The sequence below is a fragment of the Lygodium microphyllum genome, chromosome 21, assembly GCF_053477565.2.
Source record: "Lygodium microphyllum isolate KBCC chromosome 21, Lygodium_microphyllum_v1.1.10, whole genome shotgun sequence".
Lineage (NCBI taxonomy): Eukaryota > Viridiplantae > Streptophyta > Polypodiopsida > Schizaeales > Lygodiaceae > Lygodium > Lygodium microphyllum.
Genome location: NC_141155.1, coordinates 25,593,637 through 25,616,429, shown reverse-complemented (window position 1 = coordinate 25,616,429; position 22,793 = coordinate 25,593,637). Strand labels below are relative to the sequence as shown.

The 22,793-nt window shown below is 43.5% G+C and overlaps 1 protein-coding gene across 4 annotated transcripts in view; it reads left to right on the top strand.

Moving 5' to 3' along the window:
• CSK (chloroplast sensor kinase) overlaps positions 1-22,793 on the top strand; it is a 99,248-nt gene that overhangs the window by 30,410 nt on the left and 46,045 nt on the right. For all 4 annotated transcript variants that reach the window (XM_087661174.1, XM_087661173.1, XM_087661171.1 and 1 more), the window contains one exon: positions 15,015-15,080. In XM_087661174.1, the coding sequence (XP_087517300.1) occupies positions 15,015-15,080 (66 nt within the window). The remainder of the gene's footprint in view (positions 1-15,014; positions 15,081-22,793) is intronic.

Here is a 22,793-nt window from a genome sequence, read left to right as displayed (position 1 = left end):
GTTGGCAGGTTTTTGCGCAAGTTTAACTTGCAAGAGGATGAGTAGTCATCCTGTTACATCACCCTTATTGGGAAAAATTGCCAAGTTAAAGGAAGTTAGGTATTTTCTTGGAAGAAAATGATCAATCAATAAATTGGAGCGACATGGTCGCCAGGATTTACTATTAATAAAACCTAAGGTATTGGTTAAGTTGGGTTAACAGGGTATGGCCCTAACTCAAGGACAAAAGGGTGAACGAACAAACCCTTGGGGATCTTGCCAAGTCGCAATTGATCCCAGATCGAATGCTGGATGCATTCGGAGAGAAGTATTCACTCCTTAACAGTTGGCCAAATAAATGACCCCTGGAATTGATTGTGCTTGTAACAGTTTAGAAAGCACTGTTTGCATTGTTTGCTCAAGGAACTAAAGGATGAAAAGATATCTAAAGCTTCAGGTTGAAGGCCTGAAGGAAGAGGCAGCTTCAGTTACCCCCGACTGCCTGCCTGACCCTAACCAAGGGGGTTGTTGACCGCGCCGGGAATGTGGACCGAACCCGCCGCGAGAGGTCTTTCCATTGAGCTCTACTTGGAGCAGGACGACGCTTGGGTGCCAGGGGGGGCTCTGGCTGTAAATCCCTCGCCTTCCGGGTCCTGCACAAGAGGCTAACGTGACTCGGGATTGGATCTCGAGGCCCGCATACTAGTCTACGGGCAAAAGCTTGGAATAGTGATCCCTAGCGGATTACTGGATAAGCCTTCGGGCGGATTATGGACAAGCCTACGGGCGGAACTCCTTGTATTTCAAAGATAAAATGATGAAATGATAATAAAGAAGTTGTTTGATATTGTTTTTCTATGTCACGTGATAAGATTACGTGAAGGAACCAGTGCTTAACAGGGTTAATTAAAGAAGCTGGTTGTTATATGTCAAATTAATGTGTTAGATAATTACATAACTAAAACAAACTGAGGAAAGTGCGGAGGATGGGCCATGGGTCCGTCCTACGGTTGGGTGGTCCCGGTTAGCTGGGAACTTTTCTCAAAAATCTCGAAGAGCAGCGGGAGGTTCATCGAAAGCAATGACCTAGAATTATGTTTTACCCAATTTACGTTGTTTTAGGGGAACGGAATGGGACTATGCCTTATGGCAGAGAGGTTGAGTTTTGCATCCCTCTCGTTCCTATTCTCCTTGAACCAAGTGCAGCGTGAATCCGCTTCGGACCTGGCGTTTCTGCGTAAAGTAGTTCGCTCGGGTCTGACGCTAGTTGCTGCTAGCTAATGACCAAACAAGAAAACCCAAATTCAGGTCGATCCTAAGTGGGAACGGCCAGGATACTTCCGCTACGTGGCAGACACGGGAAGACCTAGATTGCAAAACCCGTAACATTCCATGGGAGTGCCGGGCGGAGTTTTCTAGACATCCTTTCCGATGGACTGCTAAGACGTGTCCTGGATGATTCTAGTGGACACGTTACATGTACGGAGAATGATCTGCAGGCCTTGGGCTAGAATGGAATTTTGATTACAAGGGGTAATATAACCAGACACTTGGGATATCCTATTGGTATTGAGGTTGCTCCTTGAGCCTTGTTGGATTGGATGGCCTCCCGAATTCATGACAGGTTCATGTATTGGAAATCCCAGAGTTGGCCACTACATGTTAGCCTAAAAGTGGCTCAATGCATTTTGATTAGTATGATCTCATTCTTTTTGCCATTGCTTCCTTGGACTAAGAAGTCGATTTTGGATTTGGTTCAACCTATCAGATTTATACTCTGGAAAAAGAAAGGCAATCGTTTGGGGCAGGTATGGATCTCCTGGCAGCATGTGACCACTCCGAAAAGGATGGGGGTTGCAGCTTTGCTAGATGTCAATTTGCATATGGTCGCTTTGAGGCTATCCCTATTGCAGAGTCTATGAATTCAGTGTCATCCTTGGCCAGACATTGCCAAATTCTTCATAGAAAAGCTTGGCATCTCTCATGGTAGCACGGTTATTCATGCTTCTTGGTGACATGCGCTTAATTCTACGAGGCCTTTAAAGGTCTCCTAGTCTTTTCTCCTTTCTCATTTGATAGCTTCCTGGCAGGAGATGCTTTTGCAGTTTGGCGTCCCCTGGATATTCGTAAAGAGGAAAATTCAATGCAAGGAGAAATACTGGCTTCCTCAAGGTTGTTGGATTGGCCACAAAAAGATTTGCAGCGAGACAAGTTCAATCGGATGGCTAGGTTGGGGTTGAAGACAGTCCGTGATGGTGTTATTCTTGGGCAGCCCTGTCTTTATTCCTTTAGGCGTATTCGTCAGTACTTTAGGGTGCCTCGTGGATACAGGGACATTTGGTCGTCCATACAAGACAGTCTTTAGAGGTTCTTTCCTTTGCTTACGTTACAATCATTGGATCCTTGGCGTGACCGGATGTTTGTGCTTCCTAATGATTTTGGGAAAAGGTCAACTAATCGGATATAACATTAGATGGTGGAAGCCAAGAGATGGTTCATGGGGAAAGTGAATAGGTCTTGGCATTGTAGGGATAGTAAAAAGAAGTGGTGGGAAAGATTTATCCAGCTTTGGAAGTCTAAGGTCCTGTATTAGGGAAAAGTTTTCATGTGGTGGCTGCTCATTGGGGGTCTTCCAATGGAAGAAGTGCTCCGTGCCCGAAAGATCTTTGCTGGGCATCGTGTTTTCTGCACTATGTGTGATGAGACATTGCTTCACCTCTTTGTCTTTTGCCTTGTTGCGCAATAGATTTGGAATTTCATCTCGTGTGTGGTCCTCGGTGACTCAACACTGCCTATTAGTATGTTCATGGATTATGGGAAATATGTCCTCTATGTGCTCTTTGAGTTCAGATTGTTCCTACCTATTCCATTTCCTTAGATGGACAGCCTTGTGGCATATATGGTGTACTCGTGTAGTGACGGGTTAGGCACGAAGATCGAGACAGTAGGTGTTCGTTGCGTGCGGAGAGATAGAGAGTGTGAGAGAGAGCAGAGCAGAGAGTGTGCACGTTTGTAGGTACAATGACGAGTGTGTACCTTTAAGTTTTTAGATAGATATATATGTGTAAGTACAAGTGCTAAGGGTGTGTTCACACCCGAGCACGTTTAAAGGCACGAGGCCTTTATTCCCAACAACCTCCCACCAAAAGGCAATGTGTCTTAAGAGGAGAAAAAAGAATCAGCTAAGTCTAGGTATGTACAAAGTTGAAATACATATATGTATCCAACTTCCATTATCTGTCGGCAATGAGCAAATTGCTCTGCTGGAAGACCCTTCGTGAGAAGGTTTGCAGGATTATCATCTATATGCACTTTGACAAGCTCAATGCTCTTGCTGTCAAGTACATCTCTAATGAAGTGGTACTTTACCTGTATGTGCTTTATCTTTGCATGAAAGATAGGATTCCGTGCTAGCATGATAGCACTCTGACTATCACAATGGAGAACAAGTAACTCTGTGATGCCAAGCTCTCCCACCAGTCGTGAAAGCCATAAAGCTTTCTTGTATGCCTCAGTGGTAGCCACATACTCTACCTCTGTAGTAGACAGTGCAACACACTTTTATAGCATGGAGATTCAAGGGACTGCTCCTCTTGTGAAAGTAAACACATACCTAGAAGTGGACTTTCTGCAGTCCGCATGACCAGCATAGTCTGCATCTGTAAAGCCAACAACAGATGCCTTCTGCTTTCCAAAGCAGATGCATAACTCCTTTGTGCCTTTGAGGTATCTCATAATACATTTCATTGCATCCCAATGCTTCTTGCCAGGGGTTGCCATGTATCTGCTAACCACTCTCACTACAAAGGCAATGTCAGGACGTGTAGCAACCATAGCATACATCAAACTGCCAACAACTAAAGTATATGGTATCTTGGCCATTTCAGCCTTCTCATCATCAGATGTAGGGCTGTCCTTTGCACTGAGTTTCACATATGGAGGCAATGGAACCGCAATCGTTTTCCCCCCCTCCATATTGAAACGCTGCAAAACCTTGGAGATATACTCCTGTTGAGATAGAGTAAGCCTGTTGAGATAGAGTAAGCCTTTTGCACTGAGTTTTATATATGGAGGCAATGGAACCCCAATCGTTTTCCCCCCCTCCATATTGAAACGCTGCAAAACCTTGGAGATATACTCCTGCTGAGATAGATAGAGTAAGACTTTTGATCTATCTCTGAGTATTCGCATGCCAAGAATGTGATTTGCATCACCAAGATTCTTCATGTCAAAGCTGCCATGAAGACTTTGCTTTAGTGAGTCCAAGGCATGAATATCCCTGCTAGCAATTAGCATGTCATCAACATACAGAACCAAGATAATCAAGCTGCCATCTGCTGCCTTCTTGGTGTACAAGCAGTGATCCACTTGACTTCTATGAAAACCTTGAGACTGCATAAATGTATCAAACTTATGATACCATTCTCTTGGTGCTTGTTTCAGCCCATACAAACTCCTTTTGAGTTTACATACCATATTCTCTTTCCCTTTTTCCACAAACCCTCCAGGCTGCTGCATATATATGTCTTTATGTAGGTCACCATGTAAGAATGCAATCTTTACATCCATCTATATGAGCTTCATATCTTCAGCTGCAACCAAGTCCAAAATGGTTCTCAATGTAGTCATCTTGACTACAGGAGAGAAGATCTCATTAAAGTCAATTCCTTTGCAATCTTGCTTTGTACTTTGATGAGGAACCAGAAGTGACTTTCATCTTGTAAACCCATTTGCATAGAAGTGTTTTTTGCCCTTTAGGCAACTGCACCAAGTTTCAAGTGCCATTTTTCTCAAGAGATTCCATCTCTGACAACATGGCTTTATACCATTTCTTGCTGTCCTGTCTGTCCATTTCTTCCTTGAAGCAAGATGGTTCACCACAGTCTGTCAACATGACATAATCAGCCACATTGTTTGCACCAGGAACAAATCTGTCAGGTTGTTTGGTAGCCCTAGACAATCTCCTAACCCAATGATCATTGTTTGTTGTGGCTGTTCCCGCAAATTTCCATTTTCAGTATGCTGTCTTGGCATTTCAGCTTGCAAATCAGCATTAACAGCTTGTTGTCCTGGCTGTTCCTGCACATGTAGTGGCTCATTATCATAGGCAATAGTTGGGTGATCATTTCTAGCATTATTTTTTGCATTTACAGGTTCATTTACAGTAGGTATTTGCTGTTGTACAGCGGGCACATTTTGCTGTCCAAAAGGTATTTCTTCCCAGAATACAACCCTACGGACCTCCTCAGTCTTTTCGTGCTGTTTATGCATGCGATCTTCCCGGAAGATAACATCATTGCTGCGTACTACTTTCCTTTTCTCGGGATCCCACAATTTATAACCCATTTCACTCTTGTCACCATATCCTAGGAAATTGCATTTACAAGACTTTGGCTCAAGTTTGCTGCATTTTTCTTTACGAATGTGCACAAAAGCCTCGCAGCCAAACACTTTCAGATGAGCATATGAAGGTGGCTTGCCTGACCACGCTTCTTAGGGAACTCCCCTCCCCAAAGACTTGTTTGGTGACCTATTAATCAAGTGAATGGCTGTCATAACAGCCTCTGCCCAAAAACCATGGGGTAGTGCAGCATGAGATAGTATCGTACGGACCTTATCTTGTATGGTTTGATTCATACGCTCTGCAACTCTATTTTGGGGTGGATTATGAGGGGCAGTGAGCTCCCTCTTTATCCCTTTGCTCTCACAAAATGCCTGAAAGGCCTTGGACACATATTCCCGACCATTGTCAGAGCGAAGACACTTAAGTGTCTTATCAGTTAGATTTTCAACCAATGCCAAGAATTTTTTGAACTTGTCAAGCACTTCATCCTTGCTACGAATAGGATAAACCCTTACCTTTCGTGTAGCATCATCGACAAAGGTGACAAAATATTTCTTTCCCCCTAAAGATAATCTTGGTATCTAACATACATTTGAATGTACTAACTCTAGAGGAGAAGATTTCAAAGAAAGAGACTTTTTATGTACTAACATACATTTTGAGAATATTTCAAAGAAAGAGAATGTTTAGGTTTCTTTATGTTCATGAGATTACTGCTGTCACTGCTGCCAACCATGATTTTCAGCCCAAATATGACAAAAAAATCAGCAAATGCAGGCCCAAACTGTCACCCAAGTGATCAAGGTACAAACAAGTACCAACTAGCAATAAATGACCACTTAGAAGCACAGATTTCAGATCTGTAATTAAATTTTCAGAAGCACCAAACCATATGCTACAGCGTTCCACAATTGATTACAGCTGTTCCAAGGGCATATGCATCACATTACATGAGAAATCCTAGATTTTAGCTGCAATTTCTGTTGTACATGTACCCATGGGCATGAAATTTAACACGAACGGTCAAAAGCCCCAAGATTTTTGTGCTCAAAGCATCAACCACACATCTGCATTTTCTTTGTCATGCATAGAACAAGCCAATTCTGCCAAAATAGAGCAATTTCAGCAAAAACCCCAAATTTTACCAAGTGTTGATGTCAACAAGCCAATTCTGCCAAAATAGAGCAATTTCAGCAAAAACCCCAAATTTTACCAAGTGTTGATATCCAAATTGCGTGGAATTCAAGCTGCATGTACATTCAATGACCAAATGCTGCACAGATTTTGCCCAAATTGCAAAAGCCCCAAATTGCACGGGGTCCAATGTGGTCAATGTCGAGAAATTGAGTAAATTTCAGCCCAATTTGTGGATGTACATGAAAATCCCCAAATGTCGAGGGCAAGATTTCACAAATTCCTGCAATTTCTGAGACAAATTTTCTTGTCCTGCATCACATTCCCTAAATCTGGGAAAAGCCCCAAATTTTTTGGTTAAGATTGCACAAATTTCAGTGAAATTGACTCATCCAAGAAAAATCTCATTTGTATTTGAGAATCCCCAAAATATTTCTGAGGCTTGCGCATTCAATGGCTGCAATTTCTTGTCCAGAGAACACTGCAATGTGTGTTAGGCACAAATTTGGAAAACCCCCCAAATTTCAAGACACAGATTTGTCTTCTGTGCTTGCAAGTGTGAACACTCGGTAACGGGAAGAAGAATTAAAAAAATTTTTGAAGGAAAAAAATGTTGGATGATAGCAGTCAGGGATGACAACGCCCTGTTGCGCCAGTCAGCTGCTGCGTTCGTCATTAGCCTTGTCGACTCGCCATGCACACCACGCAATCTTGTCGTGCAGGACAGATGATTGCTGATCGCGTGACGCAGACGCCCGTTAGTCCCCGTTGGTCGTCGCCACCATCTCGTCAGTTGCCGTCGCTTGCTCCGTCCGATTGGCGCAATGTCTATAGCGACTGTCACCTATTCACGACCTATCGCACGCCGTCCAACAGTTTGTTGACTTGGACTTCGTCAGTCCTATCGCCCACAATGCCTGCAGCCCAACCTGCAACTTTGACTCTGCCGTTGACTCCTGCACAACTTATGGAGTATTGAACACCTGGGCTCTGATATAGTTTGCAGTGACGGGTCAGGCATGAAGATTGAGACAGTAGGTGTTCGTTGCACGCGGAGAGATAGAGAGTGTGAGAGAGAGCAGAGCAGAGAGTGTGCACGTTTGTAGGTACAATGACGAGTGTGTATCTTTAGGTTTTTAGATAGATATATATGTGTAAGTACAAGTGCTAAGGGTGTGTTCACACCCGAGCACATTTAAAGGCACGAGGCCTTTATTCCCAACAACTCGCAATGTCTTTATTTTTGATTCAACTTCGGGCATCCATGGGCATGTGGCCCGCATGCGTGGAATAGTGTTATGGCAAATCTCCTCTATGATGTCAATGGACTTGGTTCTTCCGGATATTGTTGCTCCCTGGCTGGCAATTGTTCATTCTACTCCAGTTGTTCCTTCTGTGTGATCTATTAGTACTGTTTATGTAATAGGTTGTTCTGCTTGTTCTGTGAGCCTGTAGGCCTCATGTAAATATTAGTTACACAGACAGTGAGAGAGACAGAGTATGTTGACTTGATGGTTTGATGTAATAGAAAGTAAGAGACACAGAGAGAATGTTGACCTGATGGTTTGATGTAAATATTCACTATTTAATTCAATTATCTTCACGAAAAAAAGAGAGTGACTGTGGAGTCTTCAAGAGAGCTTGCAATAGAGGGAGATAGACAGTGTTGGTATGCGTATATGAGCACGTAGTTGAACTTACATGGCATGAGTACAAATAGACTGCCACCATTCGATTACAGCCTCAACTGCCCTACTTTGAGCCTCAGTCATGTAGAGCTGAATAGTGTGATTAGAGCAGACATCATTAGAGTGGAGACAGAAAGGACTTGGTCCAAGCCCCCTTTCCAATTAGGTACAAAAATGACACAATACCAATGCCACTTTTTGCAACTTTCTCATGACGGTTTCATAGTGAGGCTGAGATACATGGATGCTCAACTTTCCCATGGACTCTGAGTTGCTATTGGTCAGATTCACACCTCATCACATCAACTAATGATTGAGACAGGTCGATGGAGCCATATTGCAGCCAATGAGAGGATGTGCCAGCATTACAGATGGGAGCAAGAAACGGAGGAGCACTACATTTGTAGATGTATTGTATACTATGACATCTGAGGCCGCTATCATTGCCCCTTTAAGGAGGGCTTTGGACCACTAAGATGGGTGATGGACTATGAGGACCAAAGATGTTTGGGCCTTTTCTTATTGGAGCTCCAGTGACATAGAGCATTATTGTTACGGGATAGGAGGCAACCCTAGTGTCATCCACCCTCCAGAGAGCAGTTACAGACTTCTTGAGCATAGCTGAACCCCTAGCCGCTACCACCCGAGACAATACATCTCCTACTAATAGGCGTTATTGAGGTACAACATCAGGCAGCATCATAGTTGATAGAGCCACATCGTTACGCAGAGCACAATGTCCCAGAGTACCTTCTCGGCAACATAGGGATGCCCATATGCATCACATTCGCATCATGATTGCTCATTACAGAGGCAGATCGGTGCGCTGACTCAATCGGAGGTAGTTTGCGAAGGCTCGGTGGATTCCATAAACTGAGGGAGAGATACTCTACACTCTTTTTAATCTTTTTAAACTTGGTTTTTCCAGCTTTTTGAGTTTCCATACTTCTCATTCCAATCTACCATGTAGACCTACACATAACTTTTATCTCTTCTTCTCTAATGAGAGATGATGATACCAGTTGTATTGGTTATGGTCTCATAGGCCACTATGGCCTTTTAGAGATGTTAATAGATCTTTCTTTCTTTCTCTCTCTCTTTCTTTTCTATCGATGGAACAACACTACACATGGTTCAACCCTAGTATAGTCCCATTGCATTTAGTTATTTTCAGTATTGCTTCATAGGCCACCCACTTATTTGTAATGTTATCTTTACCTTACTGATGAGATGACATTAGACATGAATGTACTCTGGATTTTGTTTCACAGGCCACATTGGCCTTATGTAGACGTTATCTCTCTCTCTCTCTCTCTGTGCTTCTCTTTGTGTTCATGTTTCTCTTCTGTTGTGTGCTCTCACAAAAGTTGTAGCTAAAAGGGATCCGGTGTGCGCAAATGTCGATGTAGAAGGTGTAATTGGCTTGAATGTTGATGAATTTGGGTAAATTTGACAAAAGACCCAAATTTAATTGTTGAAATTTGGTGAAATTTGTGCTGAAATGTGAAAAGCCCCAAATTTGGGCGCGAAATCGAGCAATTTTGAAGCACCAAATGCATGCAAAATCCCCAAAAATTTGGTGAGATTTGGGATTTTCTAGCAAAAGCCCCAAAATTCTTGAAGAAATTTGGGGAAATTCTGCTGTAAAATCCCCAAATTTATATTTATTAGGGGCACTATGGGCAAACAGCAACTGTTTTACATGACTTAATTTTGATTAAGGCTGGAGAAAAATAATATTTAAATATGTTGATTGTCAGGCAGATGATGAGACCATGTGCGCAGCGAATTGGCGGCAGGCTTGGCAATGAGCGTGCGAGCTGTCGGGGGTGCACCAGTTGAAGTGGATGTGGCGAGAAAAGAACGCAGGCTGTCGTGTTTGGTAGGTCAATGCCAAGGCTGTCAGGGCAAAGACGATGTGTATGATGGACGGGGTTGTTGCCATGTGTGTTAGGCTGGATGCGATAGGTGCCGAAGTCAAATGTAGATGTCGAGTGGCTGCTGGTTCACACAAAGCTGGCGACTAGTCTTTTTCAACATAGTTGAACCCGACACAGCTTACGCAGGCTGCTGTTAGCAGTCATGTTTGTCATGCCTTGTCATCTCCTGCCTGTGAGCCTCAGTCTGAGTCAGACGAGGACTTTAGGAGCTCTGACTTGTCTATCACTTGTTTTGACGGAGGAGGTAGCTCATTTTAGAGCACTCAGATGTGCATTTCCCGAGGCAGTTTCTGCATTCTTCAGCCTGCCTCACCTGCCGGACATTGTCCACCCTTTCCGGGATTTTTCTGAGCATTCCTGGCATTTTTACCAGCATTAAATGCTGGTCAGATCAGCATTAAATGCTGGTCGGACATATTTATGGCCTCAAATTTCAGGTCGGCCAGCTTGTGGGTTTTTTGGCTATTTATAGCCATTTCCCACTTGGCAGTCAGTTGTATTATCAACTTCCCTCCTTCTTTGGTAGGTGCACACTCCGACTCCGTCATCTTCCTCCGTCTTCGGTGCTGCCGTCATCATCAGCCTGATCTGGTGCCCTCACTGACGCTTTGGGCTGCGTGCAGGGACTGATCAGTCCATTTCAGTGTATTCAGCATTCATTTCAGTCAGTGCAGATTTTCTTCCTTCATTCTCTGCTTTCTCTCTCCTCTCCTCCGTGTTCGTGTTCTTCTTCCGTTGCGCACTCTCACACGGTATCAGAGCCAAATTGAGAGCACGGAGGTCTTCATCGATTGGAGAGAGACCACACCTATCATCTGTTGCTGCCCCCCTTCTCTCCAACAGCCAGGCGGCCCCTCCAGGTGGTCCATACATTTGCGTTTGCTGCATCAGCCCCTTCCAAAGGCTGCCACGTCATCAACCAGCTCCTGCTACCTGCGTTTTCAGCTGGGCGGCCTTCTCTTCAGCTGGGCGACTCCACTACAGGCTGCGTTTTGCATCCCAGGTGGTCGTTTTCCCTCCTGGCAGCTCCTCTCCAGCTGGCGCTTCTTTTTTGGGCTGCGCTTTGGTGCCTGGCAATTTTCCCTCCGGATTTTGTGCCCTACACAGCTGCGTTTTCACCTCCTGGTGATAGGCGACCTGATTTCCTGGAGTTTAGTGGTTCTTCTGGTGGTTGGTGACCCTTCTGGTGGTCATTCTTCGGCATCAGCACAGTTTTCTATTGGTGTTTGGTGTTTTGCAGATTTAGAAGATGTCTTATCATCAGTCTACAGGTTCTGATGATTCAGATGACGAGCTTTTGTCTCGACATTCATCTGAACGGAGGCGTGATTTCTATCACGAGGACCGTCGTCCGGAGTCTATTCCTCTTTCCCGTCCCCCTTCTTTTCATGTATCTCGGCGATCCCCTTCCAGTGGGCCGACGATGCAGCCTTTGGTACCCCCTGTACAGGTACCCGTACTTCCTCAGCTGCCCAAAGAGGACCGGTTGGATGGTTCCAACTTTTCTCTATGGTCCTGCAAGGTGGAGTGTATCTTGGACTCCTTTGATCTTTGGGAGCTTGTTTCTGTTCCTATTCCCCGGCCTAAGGTGGATCCCGCAGATGGGACATCTATGGATCGTGCAGCCTTATGGGATCGGCTTAATTCTAGAGCCAGATCTTTCCTCTTTCTGAGTTTGCAGGATTCTGTCCTTGTTCATGTTCACAGGTTGAAGACTGCAGCAGTCGTGTGGAGAAAGCTCGCGTCTCTCTATCAACAGAAGACGTTTGCCCACCAGATATCTCTTGAAAAGAAGTTGCGGATGCTCGCTATTGATGATAGTCCTTCCATGAAGGACCACATCAACAGATTACAGGATATGAGGGATGAGCTTGCATCCCTCGGTCGGACGATATCTTCTGAAGACATGGCTATGATTCTGTTGACTCAGCTGCCATCGCCTCGGTTTGATGTCTTCTATACCAGCCTACTTACATCGAGGACCCGTGAGAAGCTTCTATGGGAGGAGCTATCCCCGCTTGTCTTGGAGCATGACGAGCGACTCAGCGAGGTCAGTGCTAGTGGATCCGACTCCACTAGAGCCTTTGTTGTAGGTTCGGGAGAACAGAAGAAGAAGAAGTCAAAGGCTACGAAGAAGGACAGTTCTTCAGGCTCTGACTCAGATTCAGAGAGACCGAAGTGCCCACACTGTGGGAAAGGGACACATCCAGAGGAGAAATGTTGGAAGAAGTACCCTCACCTTCGTCCGGGAGCGAAGGGTGGATCTACATCGGAGCCTTCTTCTACCTCTACACCAGCTGTTACCCATGAGTCAGTGTTCCTTCATATCCATGCTTTGGAGGAGGATCCTTCTTCCGTGGCTGCAGTGTCTTCTGCGCAGACTTGGTTAGTGGACAGTGGTGCTTTGAGTCATATGACTCCCCGAGGTGATTTGTTACAGGATCTCTGTCCATCAGAGGGTTCAGTCACTGTTGGTGACATTTTATCGGTGCCTATTAGTGGTGTTGGCACACTGCCTTTGTTTACCGACCGACCTTCGAGCTCCTTTTCCTAGGCCCTACATGTTCCGGATTTGGGCCTTCCCCTCCTCTCAGTTTATGGCCTTACGAGGCTTGGCACACGAGTGATCTTCACCGAGCATGCCGTTGTTATTGAGGATTCTTTTACAGGAGCTGTTCTATCTAGAGGTTGGCAGGAGAGCTGGCTTTACAGGCTCCATTCCCCTTCTTTGATGCAGGGTCCTCCGAGGCAGTCTATTGCTACACCCATTCCCGCTTGTGCACCTTCTATTCCACAGGTTCCTTCCCATCCCCCACCCTCTCCTCCGGTGGTTCCCTCGTACCTCCCATCCCTTTCAGAGGGGGACGATCTCGGTGATGCGGCTGTGGATTCCCTGGCCCCTAGTGTTTTAGAGGGGGATTTCCAGGATCGTGAGGAGCTCCTTCAGCAGCAGTCTACATCGACGGACTTCATCGACCTTGGCATTCCTCTTGCCACCCCAGGATCCGTTTCTCCCTTGGCCTTTAGCCACATCCAGGATCTGAGAGGGGGTGTTAGCAGTCATGTTTGTCATGCCTTGTCATCTCCTGCCTGTGAGCCTCAGTCTGAGTCAGACGAGGACTTTAGGAGCTCTGACTTGTCTATCACTTGTTTCGACGGAGGAGGTAGCTCATTCTAGAGCACTCAGATGTGCATTTCCCGGGGCAGTTTTCTGCATTCTTCAGCCTGCCTCACCTGCCGGACATTGTCCACCCTTTCCGGGACTTTTCTGAGCATTCCTGGCATTTTTACCAGCATTAAATGCTGGTCGGACATATTTATGGCCTCAAATTTCAGGTCGGCTAGTTTGTGGGTTTTTTGGCTATTTATAGCCATTTCCCACTTGGCAGTCAGTTGTATTATCAACTTCCCTCCTTCTTTGGCAGGTGCACACTCCGACTCCGTCATCTTCCTCCGTCTTCGGTGCTGCCGTCATCATCAGCCTGATCTGGTGCCCTCACTGACGCTTTGGGCTGCGTGCAGGGACTGATCAGTCCATTTCAGTGTATTCAGCATTCATTTCAGTCAGTGCAGATTTTCTTCCTTCATTCTCTGCTTTCTCTCTCCTCTCCTCCGTGTTCGTGTTCTTCTTCCGTTGCGCACTCTCACAGCTGCCAGTGTGCAGGATGGGACAGTTGCTGCAGTAGGTGTGAGGATGAGCTGATCAATGCAGGCAGTTTCAAGGACTGTCGACAAGGGGGAGAAAAGCCCAGTGCAAGGTTCAAGGGTGGCTTAGGTGGTGATGGTGACGATGGTTCGAAGGTATGGTTGTGATACCATTGTTAGGTTAGGGCTCAGCAGCATGCGCGTGCACACACACACCCACTGTGAACAAGTGAACAGCAAGAGAGAATGAGACTGCTGGAAGGTCGCATCCACTATGTGAGAATGATGTGAAAGTACAATCCCTAAGGTACTAAGTACCACACCTAGTGTCGGGTGTTCACACAAGGAAAAAACCCTTCTCCAGCTAGAAGGTAAAAAGTGTGCGTGGATAAGGGAGTGTTCACACCAAAACTTAGGAGGAACACGATAAATGTAATAGTTGCATCATAAACTTGCAAAGATGACATGGAATAAAAGAGTGTTAAATTGCTCTATTAGCAGGAAACTGCAGGAGAAGGAAGGGCTGCACTGCTTCAGCATCCTCTAGGATATACATGGAGTCAAATTATGGTTTTTTTTTCTTGTTTCTACAATAGTTTGAATTTCTGGCACATGTTATGATAGCCATATGAAGGATGAAAAAATGTTTCCATTGTAAAAGTTAGGAGGATATCAACTAGGAATGAAAGAAATTAGAAGTATAAAGTCTCAAAGGACAAGACTCAAAGATTGACTAATGGTGCCACCTCAGGTCCGTTGTAAGGGAACGCAGTTGACTAGCAATATCCTTTGTATCCTTCTGCTTGGGTTTTCATCTTTACAGCTACATTATGGTTTTATCTTGCAAATTGTTCATATTTATTGACTTCTTGTTTTGCCATGTTCTTTTTACATAATAATCTTATGTATGATGGGTAGAGGCAAGCTCAATAATTTTAGTGAACATGTCTGATGTAGGGAAAAACAGTTAGAACAAGCTACATAAATGTCTTGGGAATGATATGTAGATACAAACTCAAATTGTTAGTGTACAGTTTTTATTATAGGCAAGATAGTTGCAACAAGCTGCATAAACTTGGATTTTAAGTTATCTTCCTCTCTAAATGTGATAAAATAATACGTTTTTATTCTACTTGTTAGAAATTTTGGTGCAAGCTTGGAAGTTTAAAGATTATAATGTTTTAGGGGGTGTATAAAATTCTGCCAAGCCTTCATATTGAGATGATAAACTTTTAAAACCAAAGTTCTTCACGACTGATGCTTCTTGCTTATATTTTCATGCAGAGGACCTTACTGCTACAACAATCTTCATGGCAGCGGGGAGTACGAATAGGAGATCTTCTAGAGAAAGTAGGTTCCTTGTCACCATCCAAAAAATTTTTCTTTCCCTTCTTGGGAGTTTGAAGACATAGCTTGAAAAAACGTCTCTTTTCACTTGCTGGAAGCTTCAAACTTCATAATCATGCCTTTGCTAACTTGATTTTGTGCAAAATTGAGCCCGAGTAATATCTCTCAATAAGCTTATGTACTAGCAGTGGAGTGTAGTGGTTAGTGAGTGTCTACCCATTTAGTGATTTCTTGCTTAGTGCATAGAAGTTTTTTGGGTTTGCAAAACAAGCACCCTACTTATGTGAAAACTGCAACAATGGTTTTTGAAGCCCAACTCAAATGGATAGAGAAAAACAGCCACCAGGGAATCCATTTCTAACCTCAAAACAAGACTCTTTGTTGAACACACTTACTCAAGAATGTGTTGTCCCCCCTGCTAAATATGTGGGCATGTTGTATTTCTTTTAATTGATGGAAACAGAGGCACAAAGGAGGAAGGACAGGAAGGAGAATGTATGCAAGAAGATAACATCAGTTTGATAGTGCCATGTTTGGATCCACCTTAGACCTGCTGCACATCTTGGTCTGACATGCGTTGTCAGTTGTGCCTATCTTTTATATTACTTCTCTTCCATGTGGCTGTGTTGAAGGGTGATTGGAATTTTGCATGTTCTTGCTTAGTTCACATGCTTTATCTGTTAGAGGTGGCAGACCATTCTACTTATTCACCTTGCATTCCACAATCACAACGCTTCTTGTGTTTGTCTTTTACTTGTTGCATTTCATTTATCATGCTACTTCTTCAGCTTGCGTTAAATGATTGTGATTGTGCCTTCTATTAAGAAATATGGTGACATAGTGTATAATGTCAGAGAGAGGGCTGTAACCATAAGCCATGTTCTACATGAGATGTACTTGCTTTGCCTATGTAAGGGGCACCTAGCTATATGGAATATGTGTGAATTTTCTTTTGTGCAAAGTTGGGTATTTTACCCCTTAACCTTTTGCTATCCTTCAAGTGCTGTACTCTCCTTATATCTTCCCTCCACCTTGAGGTTTCTCCTTCATCACCCATAGCTTCCCCTCCCACCCTCCTTGAGCTTGTATTTCTGAACAGAACCATGTATTTCCTCATGATATCAGAGCCACCTACCCTTCTTCATCACCCATAGCTTCCCCTCCCACCCTCTTGAGCTCTTGTGCTTCTGAGCAGAACCATGCATTTCCTCATGATATCAGAGCCACCTACCCTTCTTCTTCACTCCTAAGTCTCCCTCATGTAGCTTCCATCCCAATCTCAAGCTGTCCTCCTTTTCATGAAGTGCTCTTTGTGTTTTGCCAAGTCATTGAAGCTGCTATAGTGCTTTCTCAAAGGAAGATAGAGACAGGGAACATTGATAGGCTGACAAGAGCCTCCACTTGTGATCAGGGAGCTCAAATCACATAGACTGTGGGAAAAGGATATTATGCACACAGTCAACATCATCAAATGCATTCTTAGAGGTTTGGTGCTATTGGACATTCAGGTCAACACCTGACATGTGATGTGGCCATCTAAAATGGTATTCTTGCTACCAATGATTGCTATTTTTGGGGGCCAAAGGTGGGTTTCCATCGTGCAACAATCAAGCAACACTCATGGTCATCAGTTTGATGGCTAATTTGTACAACCAAATATTTAGAATAAGCTTCCAAAAGAAGCTTTTACACCATGTGCACTGCTTTTTCTTTGTTCTTGTTCTTATTAGGTTCATTCCTTTTTTTCACGAGGGCCTAAGCAATTGAATCATAACTTCTCCTTATGTACTCTTGCAAGCTCTTTGCTTGAGAATAGCCCTCTAGCCCCTTTGGCCTTCTTAGCATTCTCTTTGGATGCATCATTGAACTTTCTCTTCCCTACTAATGCTGATGTAGTTTTTGAACGTGCAGATGCATAGCAGATTTTTTCCTATCTTACATATAGTAAAAAAATTGTGCACTCTTGATGGGTTCTTCTAATGTTTTAGGATATTGAGTTTTCACCTTGGCCTTGTACTCGTTGTCCAAGCTTCAAATGAGTCCTCTAATCTTTTGAAAATCATCTAAAGCCATCAAGTTTGACAATGATTTCTTTATATTTGGAGATGTATTATCCTAGGCAGTCCAATTTTGATTCTTTTCATTCTCAAGAAGAAATTCCTTTTGGAACATTTTCTCAAACTTGGTCCACATTGTAGGATGAGTAGTGGCATCAAGACTCATCCACCACTTGTAGGCCTTGCCCTCAAGTGTGAGGCTTGCCTCAAGGGCTCAAACTGAATCTGGTGTGCGATGTAATTGATGCAAGTCACTCCACTTTTGTAAAAAAGCATTGACTGCATTCTTGTTATGATCTTGTTTCTTTCCTTGAAACATAGGTGTTTCATGTTCTTTAATATATTATTAACCTCACATGTACGGAGAGAGCTAGAGGCCTTAGGGCCTTTGGGGTAGCCCTATTGATGGAGTAGCTCTAGAAGCAATCTCATATTCAAGAGGTATACTCAGGCCGCTTGAAGCTTGTTGTCGTATCAATTTCTTTAAAAGTTTCAAGATCTGTGTAACATTTTCATTGAGAGCAGTAAAATTTTTCTCTAGTATTGTTGCATGAGCCACTAAAGCATCAAAGTCTCCCTTGTCCATTAGTTCAAATTTATCTAAATCATCTAAATTATTAAGGGTTTTATCGTCATGCATCTCTATAGGCTTATCATGCTATGATGCGAAGATGAGGACATGATGTGATGCTTGAAATTGAGAGGGAAAAATTACCACTTATCCTTAATGTCTTTATAGTGAAACAATTCACAAAACTACAAGAGGAATGTGGTAGAACTTCAGAGGCATTGAATACCAAGAGGTAATTGAAAGGTCCTTGAAAAGCTCTTTATCTCCTCCCAAAGAGGATTTTGAAAACTTTATTTGTTGTTTGGAGCAACTCCACGGCTTAACTTGATGGTTAGTTGCCTTGTAGTCAAGCATGATTGGGTGTAGATAATAGTGGAATGGGTGACCTCTCAAGAAGTTTGTGAATGCTTCCACCTCACATGCAGGCAATGGTGCCAACGAAGCCTTCATAGCCTCATCGTCAAAGTATGACAAAGTCTATACCTTGGTTGTTGCCTTAGTTGTAAGCTGCAAGAGGACGTTGCCACATAGTTTGCGGTGTGACAGTTGTGCGGTTACGGGGCCATTGCGCCTTGTTGTGGAATGGTGTTACAAACTCCTCGATCTTTTGCTGCAGCCTCACTCTAATACTAGTGTCATGCACATATAGGTGCCTTGCCTTCAGCAAAATAGAAGTTAGGAAAGGCTCAGTTAACCTCCCAGCCACTCAAGATGATAGCCTGTTTTAGCACTGCACTAGTATCTTTAGGTAGATCCATGGACTATTTTTAGACCGACTTTTAGTAAGTTCGTTCACATCAATTGCATATCCATTGATCCTTTGGTCCATAGTGGACTATCTCGTGACCCCTTAACCCCATCAATGCCTTAGCATAGTGGTCCATTACTTGCTATTAGCATTATAGTCGAGCTATCCTATGGACGGTGTGTGCTTAAGACCCCACCCTTGTTCTAACATGTATGATGTTCTCTATGTGTGAGATATCAAAAATAATTTAAATATCTATCTCGGCCATTGCTACTTTGGGCTTTCAAGGAGTTGTTGATGGCCATTGATGTGCCATGACTTCTTCTTTCATATTGATTGGTACATTGGCTATAAGGCATTTACATCTTGATTCTGATGACCAGCATATTGCTGGAAGTTATATTGATCATACTTCTTCAAAGAGTGATTCTCTTATGACGCACTCGTTTATGGCATCAACATTCAGATTTCTATTCCTTACATTGGTGATCTATTTATTATTTGGACCAATGCTGATCAAATTGCAGCCTTTCAGTATGACTTACAACAGCCATGTGTGGTATGACAGAATTTAGTGTACTTCTTAATTCTTTGGGCCTTTAATTTGCCATCATTGGGGGGAACTCATATCGCCATCTCAGTTTGCAGTTTTCTAGTCAAGCAGGTCTATGGACAATGCTATTGTTCATCATTGGCAAGGTGTGAGATGTGTCTCTAGATACCTCAAAGGCACCCAAGACTTAAGCCTTTCTACAAGCCTAATGCTTTACTTACTATGCATGGATTTATGAACCGTGATTGGGCTAGTTGCTTAGAAGACAAATTGACAAATCTTTTTATGAAGACTTTTCCTTGACCAACATTCCAAGCTTTTAGGCAAGCTATGAGTGCGATACCTTTTAAAACATGACCTGTCATTTTTTGAACAATCATAGGTTGATGCATCCCTTTGGATGAACTTGTGCAAGCATGACAATATAGGTTTTGTTATTTTCCTAGATTTGTCAGCCCGTACCTTGGAGAGGGGTTTTGTTGGGCTTCTCATGGGCTACTCGTTGATGCCCTTTGTCTCTTGGTTTGGGCCTCCTTGCTAGTCAAAATTGTCACTTAGGACAATTAGGACACCTAGCATTGTTAGAGCAAGGGTTTGCTAGGAGCCTTAAGGTACTTAGCTCCAAAGTTTTCTATTTAAAGTCATTTTGTGCATTTTAGAATAACATGTGGTCATTATTCGATGTGTACACTTAATCATTGTACTTCCATTCATTCATTGAGTACATTCATCATTGTGGTTTATCATTGCGCTCTCTCTCTCTCTCTCTCTCTCTCAAGAGGTAATTCTGTTAATACCGAAAAGGTACAATTCTCTCTTTGTCTCTCTCTTTCTCGGTGTGTAATTGTATTTATTAAGAAGAGTGTACAAGAGACGTGACTACTATGTATTACACAAAGTGATTGAAGAGATGGTAGCATGTGAGAGAACCAAATCATCCCTAGTCCAAACTTGAGAAAGGGGAGACTGTATGCACCGAGGATATGCAACACTAGGTGGCTTGGAGAGGATGTATTCATAGGTGCAATTTCAAGAACTCGGCACCAAGATGTGGCTTTTTGATACACTGGTCATGTCTATATTACTTTATGGAGTATAGGTATGGGACCTAAGCCACATATGTATATAGTTTATGGGATCTCCCCAAACATAGATTTGAATGGCTGGTACTTGAGTCCTCTTGATAGCTTTCTAGGGAGGGTGACACTTTGTGTTGGTATGCATAGATGTTAGCTTGGTTTGAGTTATATGGATAGGCTACACCCCTTCTAGTACCCACTTGACGCACCATCACTTACCTTGAGCTGCCCAAAGATTGATAGGGTTATCAGGATGGATCTTACCTAGCTAGACATCAAGAGAACATGGCTTGCATTAGTACATGAGCTAGGGTTGAAGATGGCTTTCTATAGGGAGCATCTTCTTCATACTAGAAATTATATATTTATTGTCTGCACGAGATACATGGACACCTACCTCTCACATAGGATCAAATGTGCTATTGGTTAGTTGCGTAGCTCTTCACACCAGTTAGAGATTGAGATTGGCGGATACATATCCATACCGCCAAAAGAGCTCATATGCCACTTATGCCAACTAGAGCTAGAGATTGCGGAGCACTATATTTGCCGTTGCTCATCATACTATGAGATCCGAGGCTATTTCCATTGTTTATTCAGAGATGGGTTTGGGTTACTATCTAGAGCCATAGATTTCACTGACGAACGATGCCTTGGTCTTTTCGTCTTGGAGATATGACGACTTTGAGACTTGCTCCTCAAGAGTATAGCATAGGGGTCCAGTCAGAGATAGCTTTCAGAGTTCTTCGCGAGAGAGACCTAGGAGGTCTCAACACAGTCACAACCTTAGTCATCTGCACAGACACGAGGGTTATTGATCGATCAAGTTGTCCAGCTTAGTTGATCCAGACAAACCAGGCCTTGACACAAGCATCGATGATATTTCCATAGGCAGATATGGGAGACTATTGCCCAAACTAGAGCCAGGTTCTCTACATCACCGTGAGATTGTATAAGCTAGAGATCTTTAGTTGTTAGCTAGATTTCTCCTTACTTATAGCTCTTAGTCTCCTTGTACACTTTATTACATTTCCATTTATTGTTCTTTTTAGGCTGTTGCATCATCAGATAGATGATTGTAACTCATGGTCTCATAGGTCATTTTGGCCTTTCTGTAGATGTTAACGTATCATATAATTTCTTTTCATTTCATCTCTCTCTCTCTCTCTCTCTCTCTCTCTCTCTCTCTCTCTCTGTGCTAGTTGTACATACAACATACATGGCTATCACTCGGGCAGTCACTTCCCCCAAAGATGTCTTACTACAGAGAGAACTTTATGAAGACTACCATGGATGGCTTCATTGAGAGACCTCGATACCTAGATGTATAATGCCGCATGAGAGGCAGGTAGCCATTGGCCATCTTAGGGTATCCTCTCACAAGCTTGAGATTGAGGTCAGGAGAGTAGCCTACATCCCTAGAGCTGAGCGGATTTGCGGATTCTGCTAGGAGGAGATAGAGAGTGAGAAGCACTATATTTGTAGATGCAGAACCTACATCGCAATCCAAGCTAGATACACCATGCTATTTGGAGACACCTCACTCAGACTAGTTATGGAGTCCCCATACTTGCGCCACTTGGGCTAGTTTCTAGTGGAGATCAAGCGGCTTCTCACATCACTACTACAGGCTAGCATTACATAGAGGGGGGCACATCAATCATAGCTTACTGATTCTTCCAGATAGTGACCACACACATGGCACTTACACAGAGGGGTGCTAGTCCAGAGAGTCGAGGAGATCAAAGCAACATGCCACTCGCGAATAGGGGGGTACTAGGCATAGATGCTACATGAGGGAGAGATGAGGGCGATCCTCTAGTGGCATGAGTAATAGTTGATAGAGTTGAGGGCCCAATCTTGATGCTACCCTCATATTATTTCATTTGGGATGTATGACATACTCTACCGACATATCTTGACTGGGTGGAACTAGATATATGAGTATCATTCAGCCACACAACTAGACACGTACTATCTCATCCTCTCATTGCATCCCTATATGAGCACCATTTTGTCTTGTACACCATATTGGCTTCTTTTATAGTATATCATTGACCATTTTCTAGTATGTCACATTTTGACGTCTAGTGACGATCAACATTATACATGATTTCAATGTTAAGCAAGAAGTAACCAAGAAAGATGAACAAATAGCAGAGCTCCAGCTCTGCAAATACAAGAAATAAAGTTGGAGCAACACAGAAAAGTTGGAGATGGATGAATTTGTCCTGCCACTTCTTTTTGCTTTCCCGAATGCACCATACTTTATTTGCCTTATCCGTGACCCATCTCTTGGCCTCTACCATCTGATGATATATCTCATTTGGCCGACCTTTTCTCGAAATCATTAGCAATCACAAACATCCAATTGCGCCAGGGATACAAGAGCTGTAATGTAGGCAAAGGATAGTAGCTTGTAATTCTGTCCTGTATGGCCGTCCAAATAACACAATACCCTCTAGGCACTCGAAAGTGTTGGCGAATACGCCTAAATGAATAAAGACGGGCCTGTCCAAGAATGACACCATCCTAGACAGATTGCAACCCCAACCGAGCCATGTGGTTAAACCTGTCTCTCTGTAGATCTTTGTCAGGCCAGTCCAACAACCTGGAAGAGGCTAGTACTTCGCTTAGGTAGAGAATTCTCCTCCTTGTGAGAATCTGAGGGGCGCCAAACCGAAAACTGTAAAATCGCCTGCCAAGAT